The 14099-nt window shown below is 45.3% G+C and overlaps 1 protein-coding gene across 1 annotated transcript in view; it reads right to left on the bottom strand.

Annotated features, from left to right (window-relative positions):
• Window positions 1-14099, bottom strand: part of LOC126991936 (basal cell adhesion molecule-like) — a gene marked incomplete at its 3' end in the record, with an annotated part of 133585 nt that overhangs the window by 81063 nt on the left and 38423 nt on the right. Inside the window, exon 5 of the mRNA XM_050850606.1 lies at window positions 5498-5643. Within this exon, the coding sequence (XP_050706563.1) occupies window positions 5498-5643 (146 nt within the window). The remainder of the gene's footprint in view (window positions 1-5497; window positions 5644-14099) is intronic.

Raw genomic sequence — 14099 nt, 5'->3', positions numbered from 1 at the left:
GTATATTGGCTTTGAGAGGGAACGCAGGCTTATCTATGTTGTCATGATTAAGGTTTAGTGATTATTTATAGGGGAATGTATAGGCGTTTAAGGTGATTTATGGTGGTATCTTTATTTTTATCTAGGAAGTTGACTGGTCGGTAGAATATGTGGGTCAAAGATGACAAGGGATTCGATCTGTTGTGGTATACTCTAGTCACGTAAGCTTGCCAATAATTCTTTTAGGAAGTTGATTAGTCGGCGGGATATGTGGCTCAAAGACGACAAGGAATACGGTGTGTTGTGCTATTTTTTTTTTTTTTTATAACAACAACAAAAAAAACTATACTTTGTTGATCTAAGTTTGTTGACAGTTTACTAATAGGGAGGAGAAATGGATGGAGCGATGAATAGGTCAAGGTCAGAGGAAGCCTTCGGGAGGGCGTGATTGGCCGGGTCACTGCGGGTCATGGGGTCAGTGGTAGCCTTTGGGAGGGTATGATTGACCGGGTGACAGCGGGTCGTGTGGCGCCGCTGCGAGGGTCGTGCAGGCCGGGCCGGAGACAGGAGCAGGTGTGGCGAGGTCCGAGCGGATGGCCATAATAAAGCGTCCACTCACACCGCCCGCCGCCGTGTGCACGAGGCAGGCGTTGCAGGAGGACAGACCGCATGTGCAGTTTAGCGTTGAATATTAAACTCAACACGCCAGCCCCAGCGAGCCGGCGGGGGGCGGGTTACATGACAGACACTAATTCGGTGGACTACAAACCCCAGTGCCTGACCCCCCACCCCCCACCCCCGTCCCTCCTCCGAGAAAGAAACGCATGCAATGAAAATAGCGGAAGCCTCTGATTACTCACATGAACGTTGGGCCTCAAAAGCTGCGCCTCGGAAAAGGTTATTGCCAATTATGACCAAGGCACCGAAAGGCAGCTCAGCTTGAGGAGGGCGGCCGCCGCGCCTCCTCGCCAGCCTAGCAGAGCACCAGGACACATCGTAACAGCCGGCCTCCCGTGCATCACTCACACTGCTCTCAGGGCTCACGTGTGGGTCCCAGTCGTCACCGAAGCCTCGTTAAGCCCGCATGACTCGGGATAACGACGAGGCTCAGCAACACGACGGTCCCTTCGCTCTCCGGTGACACATTTTCCATCAGGCCGCCGCGAACAAGGTCACAGGCATTTCCCCGCCTCCCAACGGGTAAAGGAATGTCCTGCATCTCGGCACTTGACAAAACGTTCAGGATATTGCTAGACTAAGACCTATTCTCTTAAACGTTTTAGTATTTATTAAGTATCAAGCTACGTGGCTAGTTTAACTTTTTAATTCCGCTTTTGGAGACTACAAGCAAGCAATTACAAGCGTTGGATTTTCACAGACATATTACAGTCGTAAAAGTTATACAAAAATCAACAAAACCAACTTGACACACCTTTAATTACAGGTAAAAAAAGACTGATTTGTCACAATATTGGTACTAAAGAATCCTACGACGTTTAAACAATCCTACGAAGATAAAAACAACACGCAATAGAAAATACCAATGCAATACAAGTGTGCGTGGCGCCCCAAGTGTTACCACCAACACAAGACACCCATCAAAGTTACACCTCAGGGCAACACCACAACCCCCCCCCTCCCCCCTCCCCCCTCCACAGCAGCAACACCATCAACACTTCGGGCAGCACTTGGCTCAGCGCCGCCCGCCTGCTTAATGAAATGTTGTGCGAAATGGAGCTCTTCTAATACGGACTCTAGTTCTCCTGATTCTGAGTTTTAATCCTTGGAACTCCGCGGAGTTAAAGAAAATCTCGTGGATAGGAACCTTACGAACTCGAGCCCTGGAGGTGTTGGCGAAGTGGTGGTGGTGGTGGTCGTGGTGGTGATGGAGGAGGTAGTGACTGAGACTCCTCCTCCTCCTCCTTCTCCTCTCTTAATTCTCCTGTAAGCATACCCTCTCTCCCCTCTAACCTCCTTTTCTATCCCTTGCTCCATCACCATCCCTGCTGTTCCCCCTCTTCCTCCTCCTCCTCTTCCTCTCTTAATTCTCCTGTAAGCACACCCTCTCTCCCCTCTAACCTTCTTTTCCATCCCTTACTACCTCACCATCCCTGCTGTTCCCCCTCCTCCTCCTCATCCTCATCCTCCTCCTCTCTAAATGCTCCTGAAAACACATCCTTTCCTCCCACTAATCTCCTTTTCCATCCCTGTTGCCCCTCCTCCTCTTCCTCCTCCTCCCCTTTCACCCCTTAGATAATCTCATCTCCTTCCCTCTCCTCCCCTCTCTTCCTCTCCCTTTTCTCCTCCCCTTTCACACCCAAAGTTTTCGTCGCTCCCTTCCTCCCTCCCTCCCTACCTCTGCAGTACACCCCCCCCCCTCACCCCCCCCCCACCCCCCCCTGCTGCATGCCGCTCATCGGGGCCGAAACACGAAAAACAAAGCTTCGAAAGTCCGACTGGAAATACACAAAGCGAGTCATTTTCTGTGGAGAGCAGTCATCCGAGTGTCTGTCTGTCTGTCTATCTATCTATCTATCTATCTATCTATCTATCTATCTATCTGTGTGTGTGTGTGTGTGTGTGTGTGTGTGTGTGTAAGGGAACATTTTTCGCGTGCACCTGACGGCACCATCACCACGGAAAGAGCCTCCTCCTCCTCCTCCTCCTCTTCCTCCTCATCCTCGTCCTCCTCCTCCTCCTCCTCCTCCTCCTCCTCCTTTTCCTCTCTCGTTCCTTCTCTTATTTTTTCTTATATTCGTGTTTGTTTTGAGGATCTATTCGATATTATTAAGCCAGCAAATAAAGGATAAAAAGGTTGACAAAGAGAGAGAGAGAGAGAGAGAGAGAGAGAGAGAGAGAGAGAGAGAGAGAGAGAGAGAGAGAGAGAGAGAGAAATGAACGCTAACAGGAGTAGATGTGTGACGATTAAGGTAGGTTTCCGAGTAGAGGGCGAGAGGGCTCTAAAGGATTGTCAGGGGAAGGATGACGGGAGAGCAAGGGGAGGAGGGGGCCATGGCAGCTATATGTGTGTGTGTGTGTGTGTGTGTGTGTGTGTGTGTGTGTGTGTGTGTTTAATGAATGGGGTGTGAAGCGATGACCAGCTGGGTGACATGACAAAAATTCTAGGACCAAATTCTTAAACATTTCACCTCCTAAGCATACACACTTGACAAGGCTTTCGTAGGAGCTGTATAGGCATTTCCAGGGGTAGTTTTATGGCCCTTGGTGGTAGGCTGACCCTTCTTCTGTACTGTGAACTTGACAAACACTCATGAAAACCCCGATTCATTTCCTTTTTTGGCCTTTGGATATAGTGGAGGTGATGTGGTGAAGCTGAGACGTCTAAGAATACACTGATGTTAAATGATGCAAGGAAATAGGTACCGATGTTGATTGTACGTTTCCATATATACATAGTTTGTTTTATTCACCCGAAATTGACCTCTCCCTTGGCCTCTTGATCTTTCGGTTTTTGTTCAGAGCAGCGTCTAGTGTGCTTTTTTCTTTCTTTTTTGTTGTTGTTGTTTTTGTTTTTGCCCTTGCGCTGCCTCCCTTCTTGTAAAACTAATCCCCATAGTTGCTTATTCCGTCTCTAGGTATACTCGTACTTCTATTTCTCTCGTCCATTTTCTGTACTAGTCACCATTATTTTCATCTTTTGTCTATCATCCTACTCTCAATATTTCCATCAAGAAACATATTTACACCTCTCTGTCTCCACTCTTCCTTCCCTCACTCACTCACTCGCTCGCTTATTCACACACTCACTCGCTTATTCACACACTCACTCGCTTATTCACACACTCACTCGCTTATTCACACACTCACTCGCTTATTCACACACTCACTCGCTTATTCACACACTCACTCGCTTATTAACACACTCACTCGCTTATTCACACACTCTCTCACGCACGCATGCACTCATTCGTCTATTTGCAGCATATCAGCCAGCCTCATTTCATCTCTTCTTTGTCATCCTTCCTTCAATATTTCCACCTGCTTTAGAAACTTGTTTATACCCCTCCGTCTCCTTCCCCCCTTCTTTCCTCCCTTCCTTGCTTCTTTCCTTCCTTCCTTCCTTCCTTCTCTCCCTCTCTCTTTCCTCATGAAGTACACGTGCCACATAAATCAACTTCCCTTTTTCCCTCCTCTGCATCACGCCCTCTTCCTCTCTCCCTCCTCCTCTCTCTCCCCTTACCTCCATCCAGCAGTGTTGTTAGTGGAACGGGCGGTAAGAAGGCTTATGAGGGTGGAGGGAGTGCAAAAACTGTGAGTGAAAGTTAATTATAGGATGGCACACACACACACACACACACACACACACACACACACACACACACACACACACACACACACACACACAAACCCCCGGGAACGGAAATTCACTTAAAAATAAACTACGTACTTAAAACAGACACTTAGAAGGGCACACGCAACCTCTAGAACGGTCAGGGAAGGTGTGCAGGGAAGAAAACTTAGGAACAACTTGACAATCCACTCACGTACTGTTATATCTAAAACTACACGCTCTGCTACTTAAAACAGCAATTTAGAGTGTCGCTTAGATAATTTTCTGAGATTACATCAACTCACTTTCCTCTTTTTTCCAGCTTGCTTACTCACGCACTGATTCACTGTCACTCACTCACTCATTCACTCACGCTCCCATTCACTCACTCACTTACTTGCTCACTCACCCACGCACTTATCACATACTCACGCACTCATTCACACACACTCACTCACTCAATCACTCACTCACTCACCCACCCTTCAGCTCTCACTCACTCACCCAAGCACACACGTACCCTCAAGGACTTACGTAATCGCTCACTCATGCACTCCCTCCCACACACTCGCTTTTCCCCGCCCCGTAATCTCTCTCATTCCCTCTTGCTCAGCTCATTCACACTCTCTCCATTGCTCACTCACGCTTTCAAACACTCACTCATGCACTCACGCCCACGCACTCATTTAATTACCGTCACTTGCTCATTCACACTTACTCCCTTGCTCACTCACGATTCCGAGCACTCACTCGGCCACTTACACTCTCTCAATTGTTTACGGCACAGAGGTCAAACTAAAGATGGAGTCTCGAGATTGTACCGTATCCATGGACTCTAGCAAAGGGAAAAGAACCAAAAAAAAGACATACTCTCCCTTGCACACTCTCTCAATTGTTTACGGCACAGAGGTCAAACTAAAGATGGAGTCTCCAGATTGTACCGTATCCATGGACTCTAGCAAAGGGAAAAGGAACCAAAAAAAGACATACTCTCCCTTGCAGATTCTCGCCTGCTTACGGCGTAGAGGTCAGGCTAAAGATAGAGTCTCCTGATTGTACCGTATCCATGGACTCTAGCAATGGGAAAATAACCGAAGTGGCCGCAACACACTCCACCAACAGCAAAGAGAGACAGAGGAAGACGCAAAACCCACGAAGATACAATTTAGTAACGGAGATCTCATTTTACTTACCTCCCGACGCACTGACTCGCTCTCTCCCACTCACCTCTTTCTCCGCGGGGACCTGCTTGCCTTGTAGTGTCCAGGAGAGCCGCGCCGAGGGACGTGAGCCGCGCGAGGTGCAGCGGAGCCTAATTTGGCGGCCCTCCCTCGCCGTGGTGGTCCCCGTGATGGCGACGTTCGTGGGGAGTACTGCGGGGGAGCCAAGAACAGGACTGAGTCAGGATGGGTGGGAATGGAGGGCGAGAGAGAAAATGAGAGTCGAGATAGATGACGGTTTAGGCGGCAGGGGGAAGAAACAATTAGATGGTTAATTAATAGTACTGCGGGAACACTGAAAACATGGACTGGGGAACAGGTAGAGAAAGTCTCAGGTAGGGAAAATAATTAAATGTTACTGTTAGATGAGTGAAATATGGGGCTTATTAACGTTGAGGTGGAATGGTGGAGAAGGTTTACATAGGATGGCAGTGCTGTTGTGACGCAAAGAGAACGGGATGAATTAGAATAGTGGGGAATGGTTGAGGTAAAAGAGTTAGTGGAAGACGGAGGAAATGTCAGGGATAATCAACTTTGAGATGGAAGGATGAAGTTACGTTGGGAGGCAGTACGTCGAAGGTATACAGACTTGGAAGGTTGAGGGAGTGATAGGAAGGTTGAGGAAGAGCTGGAAAGGGTAAAGAAGATATGGGTGTGCTAGTTACGTGACTGGATGGTTGTTTGGAATACTGATCTGGACGGAACTCAAGGGAAGGGTACAAACAGCGGTGTCTTTGAAAACTCGTCCTTGAAGCGTGGAAGTAAATCAATATAGGAGAGAAATGTAAGAGTGAGTTGGATGGTTTTATATAGAGCGACGACATAAAGTAATTGGAAAGATGTAAATTAAAGGTAGATATTTGTGAGATGTGAATGGGAGCCTTGCTGACGTGTTGAGAAGGACAAAAACAGGATTATTAAAAGAGAGAAGAGAATATAAAGAAATAAATGACTGGATATATGTGAAGTTTTGAAATGTGGAGGGAGGGGAACGTAGAGTTATTGAGGGGTGGCGAGGGAGTGGAGCGGGGAGCGGCGAGGGAAGGGTGGATGAAGGGAGAGCCTCGAAAACTCTTGATTGATGAGATGTTTAGTCCAGGCTTTGAAGTTTGAAGGGTGAGCTACTGCCTGTATAATTAAAGTCTTGTTATTTTTTTTTTTGGCTCATTTTCCTTCTCTTTCTCTTTTTTTTTTCGTTTTTTGTTCCTCCTTTTTTTGGAAGGAGTTGATTTTCATTCTCTTACTCAAATTTGTTTCGTTTTTTTTCTCTTCCTTCTTCTTTTCGGTTAATTTTGTTTCTCTGCCTCCTTTTTTTACTTTTTTCTCTTCCTCCTTTTTTACTTTTTTTCTCTTTCTCCTTTTTTTCGGTTAATTCTGCTTCTCTGCCTCATTTTTTTTTAGTTTTTTTCTTCCTCCTTTTTTACTTTTTTCTCTTCCTCCTTTTTTCGGTTAATTCTGCTTCTCTGCCTCCTTTTTTTTACTTTTTTCTCCTCCTCCTTTTTTTCGGTTAATTCTGATTCTCTGCCTCCTCTTTTTAGTTTTTTTCTCTTCCTTTTTTTCGGTTGATTCTGCTTCTCTGCCTCCTTTTTTTCACTTTTTTGTCTTCCTCCTTTTTTTCGGTTCATTTTGCTTCTCCTCTTCCTCCCTTTTCACAATTCATTTCATCTTCCTTTCCCATCATAATTATAAACACAGGCACAGTAATAACAGTAATAATAATATGACGGTGGTGGTAATATTGATAATGTGATAAAAATGGTAATCCTTTTTAATAAACGGTTATGATAATTATGAGGAGTACATGTAATCAGCATTGAAGATTATGATAATTCCAGTAATTTCAGTGATAGTGTAAAGTTGATGAAGTTGTTATTTCTGGTTAGTATCTGAATTAGTTATATTTTCCTTTCATCGAACATTTTTTCAGCACCAGTATATATATGATTATGATATTCACGAAGGTTGCAGTTATATCGTGAAGAATATTGTCAAACACCACAGGGGAGTTTGAGTAAAGGTCAGAATACACACACCAAAAAAAAAAAAAAACGAATAAAACTACACTCACATCCAACCACATTTAACTTACACACACACACACACACACACACACACACACACACACACACACACACACACACACACACACACACACACACACACACATTTTTTTTTTTGATGAATGAAGTCTGCTAGCAAGAGAGAGAGAGAGAGAGAGAGAGAGAGAGAGAGAGAGAGAGAGAGAGAGAGAGAGAGAGAGAGAGAGAGAGAGAGAGAGAGAGATTCCAGCTATGTCGTTACACCTGTCGTGAATAATGAAGTATATAACATCAATCTCGTCGCATCAGCCTCCACCTGCTCCGCCGTGTACTTCCGTCACTAACACGCATCAGTCTCGCCTCTTGTCGGCATTTGACCAAGCTGTTGCTCGGCGTCGAAACATTAATGAATAAATCAGTCAGTCAATTAGACAGCCACTCGCCGCGTCAGCCATCCAATATTATCACTTCACGCGTCACTGGGTCGTCAGGCGGGACAGGCGACGGTATTGGTGAAATGTTCGATATAATTACGCTCCTCTTTTAGTGATGTTACGCGTTATTAGGGGAGAGTTTATTCCTATTGGCAGTGCTGAGAGAAATCAAATATTCTGATTGGTGGTACTAGAGTGTGAAAAAAACATTCGGATTGGTAATACTAGAGGGAGGAAAAAATAACCCTCGGATCGGTAGTATTAGATAGAAAAATAGTATTCGGATTTGTAATACTAAAGAGGAAAATAAACATTCGGATTGGTAATACTAGAGGGAGGAAAAAAATATTCGGATTCGTAATACTAGAGAGGAAAAAATAACATTCGGATTGGTAATACTAGAGGGAGGAAAAAAATATTCGGATTCGTAATACTAGAGAGGAAAAAATAACATTCGGATTTGTAATACTAGAGCGAGAAAAAAACATTCGGATTGCTAATACTAGAGAGAAAAAATAATTCGGATTGGTAATATTGGATAAAAAAAAATATTCGAATTGGCAGTAATAAATATAAGAAATAATATTCGAACCGTCTCGTCTCGTAGTACTAGACGGAGAAACTAATACTCGGATATGTCGCTTCAATTATGGATAAAACAAAGTGAGGTCACGAGGCATCTGTATTCGGGTATTGATGAAATGTTCGATGCAATTCCGCTCATCTCTTAGTGATGTGATCTTACTGGCTATTAGGAGAAAGTTTAATCCTATTGGTAGAGCTAAAAGAAAAAAAAAACATTCTGATAGGTCACTGTAATTTTGCGTACATATTAAGGTTACGAGACATCAGGAAACACAGTTGAGGCAAAGGTGTGGAGGCGAGACACCAGCCCACATTTCGGGACGCTTGAAGGACGAGGCGAAGGGCGAGCCGTCTATCAAGCACGCGAAGCAATTAGTGGCGATGCTGCTGGAAGTCTGCTTGGCGTTCCTCGTTGGTGGTGACGAATTGACTCACAGCGAAGACGAGGTGTGGAGACGGAACGGTTCATATCTTGTCCTACTTCCATGCCTTCGATATACATTCGTTCATATATTAAAGAGGCTACCACGGCTAACAGTGTCTCATATGGTGGTAGGTTTCAGTTTTAATATTTTTCTCAGTAAAGGAAAGAAACAGAACGGTCCATATTTTGTTATACTTTCCAGACTTCGATATACATGCGTTTATATATTACAGTCACTACCACAGCTAACAGTGTCTCATATGGTGGTAGGTCTCAATTTTAAAATTTTTCGCAGTTAAGGAAAGAAACAGAACGGTCCATATTTTGTTATACTTTCCAGACTTCGATATACATGCGTTTATATATTACAAGTGTCTCATATGGTGCTAGATTTCATTAGTTTTATCTTTATAGTAATGGAAACAGCTTATCAAGGCAAATAAACAAAGAAAATAAAAAGCCCGAAACGTTCTCTGCTCCTGCATCAGCATACACGAGTGGCCAGGAGAGCTCAGTTTTAGATTTTAATGAGTTACATTTTGGGGCTCTAAGCAAATGGTTCATGATGTTAGTTGTTCCGTGACGTGGAAAACTGTGTTCCTGGTTGCGGACGAGCGGACGGGACGCGCCGTTTCCCCTCCCTTCACGGGCTATTATTCTCCCATTAACGACCTCATTATGAGCCTCTGATTCGTTATACAGAGTTCAATGTGTGGGGAGGAGAGAAGGGAAGGGGGGAATGCGTGTCTGTGTGCTTTTGTGTGTGTGTATGTGTGTGTGTGTGTGTGTGTGTGTGTGTGTGTGTGTGAACGGCTACTATTAAAACTACTAATACTCTTCATACCCCTGCTATTGCTGTTGTCACTACTACTACTACTACTGCTACCACTACCACCACTACTACTACTACTACTACTACTACTACTACCAGCACGACATCCCCATCACTACTACTATAGACAATACGCTCTAAAAACTCATTCAATAGCACAATCAGAACACTTGTATACCCTTTATGAAAACACCAACTTTTTTTTAAGAGTTCTTGTACTGTACAAATATACATATCATACTCAGGTTAATGTTTTAGGTTTGGACTCGGTAACAGTGTGGCTTTATCGGTCTCTCACTCTATACTCGTCTCTTCCCGTCCTTACTTCTTTCTCTCCCTCTCTCTCTTTTTCTCCCCCTCTGTGTATCCCCCTCCACGGTGTTCCACTTGGTGTCCGTCCCTCTCCGTCCCCCTCGTCATGCGCCCCGCCCCTCACGCTCTCCTCCTCTCCCCTCGTCGAATTATTTTTCATACATGTGTCATTCTTTTTCATGTCATTCCCCTACTCTTTCCCTCCTTCTCCTCCTCCTCCTCCTCCTCCTCCTCTTCCGGTAGGCCCCAATAAAATCCCGTCGCACTCCACCCCTTCCTCTGCTCCTCTTTCAGCTGTTTTTTTTTTTTTTCATTGTGAAGAAGCGTTAGTCACGTTATATTCACATCCCATGCTCTTTCACGCACTCACACCGACACACACACACACACACACACACACACACACACACACACACACACACACACACTGATTATATTTCTGCTGTTATTTGATTTTTTTGTGTGTGTATGTGTTAGAAAGGGAGATAGGTATAGTATGTGTGTTTGTGTATTACTTTTATACTTTTGTTTTTCATTCTCTCCTATATATATATATATATATATATATATATATATATATATATATATATATATATATATATATATATATATATATATATATATATATATATATATATATCCATCTTATTCACCCCATACAACCCTCCCCACTCTCACACATTACACCCCCTACGTACACCTCCCCTCCTCACCTCCACACAGCCATCCACTTACCTCACCCCCACGCACCGTCACCCCATCACACGCTGACACACCACAGCACCACCTCATCCGCACACCTACAAGACCCTCGCCGATATAACCCGAAGACACGCGAGGAAGGCTACATGAAACCTTAGGACACGGGACCTGTTATCTACGTGACAGTTACAAGGAGTGGCCAGGCCCTCGCGTCTCATGCATGGCTCCCTGATGATAGGTGTGGGGAAGGTTTAGAATGTTAAGAGAGGGGACGGGAAGGTCTTCATGGCGGTGGGCGAGGAGCGAGCGACGGTGGGGCAAGATTTAGTATGTGCGGTGCGTCTCACAGCAATTTATTTTCATTTTGCTGCTACTGTTTCTTCTTTCCTGTTCTTATCTTGTGTAGTTACCTGTCATCCCTTGTGAAGAGTGGGTCTGTTAATGTGTGGGGGGAGGGAGGGGGCTTGTGTGTGTGGGTGTGGGTGTGTGTGTGTGTGTGTGTGTGTGTGTGTGTTAAAGCTATGAAAAAAAACTATTCAACTAAGTCCGTCCCTTTTCTCTCCGTCTTTCTTTTCATCCTTAATCTTTATTCTCCTTTTCATTATCTATTCTCTTTTGCCTCATCTTCCTCCTCTCCATTTTCCTCCTCTTCTTCCTCCTCCTCTTTAGCTCTTCAGCGACATAATATGAGCCTCACTCCTGCTTCAGACGCCCTCTTCCTTCTCCTCCTCCTCTTCCTCCTCCTCTTCCTTCACCTTCTCCTCCGAAAAAGTGTCCAAGGTCTCAGGAGCTCACAACTTCACAGGCTCTCCTCCTTCTCCATCTCCTTCTCCTCCTCCTCGAGTCTAGCAAGCCCTCTCCTCAACATTGCATCCTTCGCAAATCCTCCACCTCCTCCTCCTTTGCTTCCCTGTCTTGCTGCGTCTCTCTTCTCCTTTCCTTGCTCTTATCTCTCTTTATCTCGCCTTCTCTCCCCTTAAGAAAATTCCGGGTCTCCGCTTAGGGCGTGTCAGGGTCGAGTGACGTGCCAACTTGGTGGATCTGCGGGTCGTCCTCCTTGAATTTACCACCGCGAACTAAGTAACTACGGCTTAGAGGGAGCGAGCGAGGGAGAGAGAGGAGCGGGGAGCCCTCACGTCGACAGAACAACACGGCCTAAAGATGCCCTCCTCCGTGCCAGGCTGATGCTTATGAGATGGTGGTGGGTCTTGAGCCGCGGGTTGGTTAGATTAAGGTTGGGCTATTGGGCTATTTTTTGCGTGTATGTTGCGGAGGAAGGGAGATCAGTGAAGTTTTTAGGATAGACCAAAGAAGACTAGGGAGAGTGAGAAAGAAATGAAGGAGCGAAAGTAAGGAGGAAAGCGAAAAAAGGGAAATAAGGAACGAAAGTAAGGAGTGAAAGAGAATTTACAATTTAGAAGAGAGGAGAAAATGTGAGAAATTATGAGGAACCAGGAATTTGCAAGGGAATGAATAAGTTTAAGGAATTTACATAAGGCGGGAAAGACATTGATAAAAGCAGGGAAAAGAGTATTAAAGAAAGACTGGGAAAGAGAAAAAGAGAGAAAACCATAGCGTGAAAAAGATGCGAGGGAAGAAAATAAAGAAAAAAATAGGGAAGAAGGAAAACGGAGGGCGCCCATGGGAAGAAAGAGATGGAGGGAGGAAAGTGGAAGTCACCGGAGGGAAGGGAGAGGAGGAGTGAGGAGAGAGAGGAGAGGAAGGGAGGGAGAGAAGGAAGTGGGGCTCAGCTGAAGGGGAGCGAGAAGATGGAGAGGAGGAAGAGAGAGGAAGGAGAGGAGGGGAGGGAGGAAAGTCTGGCTCACCTGGAAGAGAAGGAGAGAAGATGGAGGGAGGGAAGTAGAGGGCACCTGTTGCTTTTGGTGCAGTGGAGAAGGTAAAAAATGGCGCTTAGCTCAGGTGAGTCCGAGGCCCTGAAGGAGATATTGGAGAGCATGTTGCACGGAAAATATAATGAAGCCGGAATACGCGTCATTTACGGTATACAGCAAGAAGGAGGAGGAGGAGGAGGAAGAAGGATTAGAGGAAGATACTGTAGATAAAGGGGAGGAGGAGTAAAAGGAAGGGGAAGGGAAAGGTAAAGAAGGAGGACGAAAAAGGATTAGAGGAAGATATTGTAGATATGGAGGAGGAGGAGTAAAAGGAAGGGGAAGGAAAAGGAGGAAGAGGAGCAGGTAGAGAAACAGGAGCAGGAGGAAGAGGTGAAGCAGCAGCAGTAGGAGGACGAAGAAAAGGAGGAGGAAACAAGAGAAGGAGGAGGGGGAAGAGGAAGAGGAAAAGGAGGGTAACGAGGAAAGTGAAGAGGAGGAAGAAGAAAAGTAGGAGAAAGAGGGAAAGGAGGGGAAAGAGGAAAGTGAGGAGGAGGAAGAAGAAAAGTAGGAGAAAGACGTTAATGAGGGGAAAAAGGAAAGTGAGGAGGAGGAAGAAGAAAAGGAGGGGAAAGAGGATAGTGAGGAGAAGCAGAAGCTGGAGCAGTAGAAGGAGGAGAGGAAAAAAAAGAAGGAAAATGAAAGGGAAGAGGAGGAGGAGAAAGAGAAAAAGGAGAAAGACATATAGCAATCCGTTTTCTTCACAGCTCAAGCCACAAAAAATAAAACCTAGGAAAAGCACTACACCACCACCACCACCAACTACCACGACCAAAAAATAAATAAAAACCAAAATAAAAAATAAAATATAATGAAATATACCCCCCTTAATTAATAGAAGGGATGGACGCTGCAGCAAGAACACACTCCGCCGAGATACCACTTAGTTTATTATTTAATTATCACACTCGCTGTCCTTGGTCCTCCTCTCCTTCCCTCTCTCGTATTCCCTGCAAGTCGTGCCGCTCCCCGTGCTAGAGACTGCTGGGAGATAAGGGTTACAGCGCCCCCCTCTTCCCCTCCCCCCCTTCCCCCCCCTTATTTATACTTTAATATTCAGCGAGGGCCTTGAAGAGCTCCCCAACCAGCCCAGATCCTCCTCTTGCTTCAGTCTCCCCTCTCATACGCCGCAGCCGCTTTCTATTCCCCTCTCTTTTCCTCTCATTTTCCACTCCCCTTTTCGTTCTTAGTCTTTAATTTTTTTCACTCCAACTCCTCTCTGATTCCCACTCCTATTTCCTTCCCATTTCCTCACATTCCCATCATCTACTTGCCTCTCATTCCCCCTCATTCCCACCCCTAATTCTCTCCTCTTGCTACGCTTTCTCCCCTCTCATTTCCTCTCATTCCAACTCCTCTTCATTCATACAGACATCCATTCAATGATTTTCA

This window comes from Eriocheir sinensis, unplaced genomic scaffold (genome assembly GCF_024679095.1).
Source record: "Eriocheir sinensis breed Jianghai 21 unplaced genomic scaffold, ASM2467909v1 Scaffold368, whole genome shotgun sequence".
NCBI lineage: Eukaryota > Metazoa > Arthropoda > Malacostraca > Decapoda > Varunidae > Eriocheir > Eriocheir sinensis.
The sequence above is the reverse complement of the archived record's forward strand: the minus strand, read 5'-3'. Positions and strand labels throughout refer to the sequence as shown.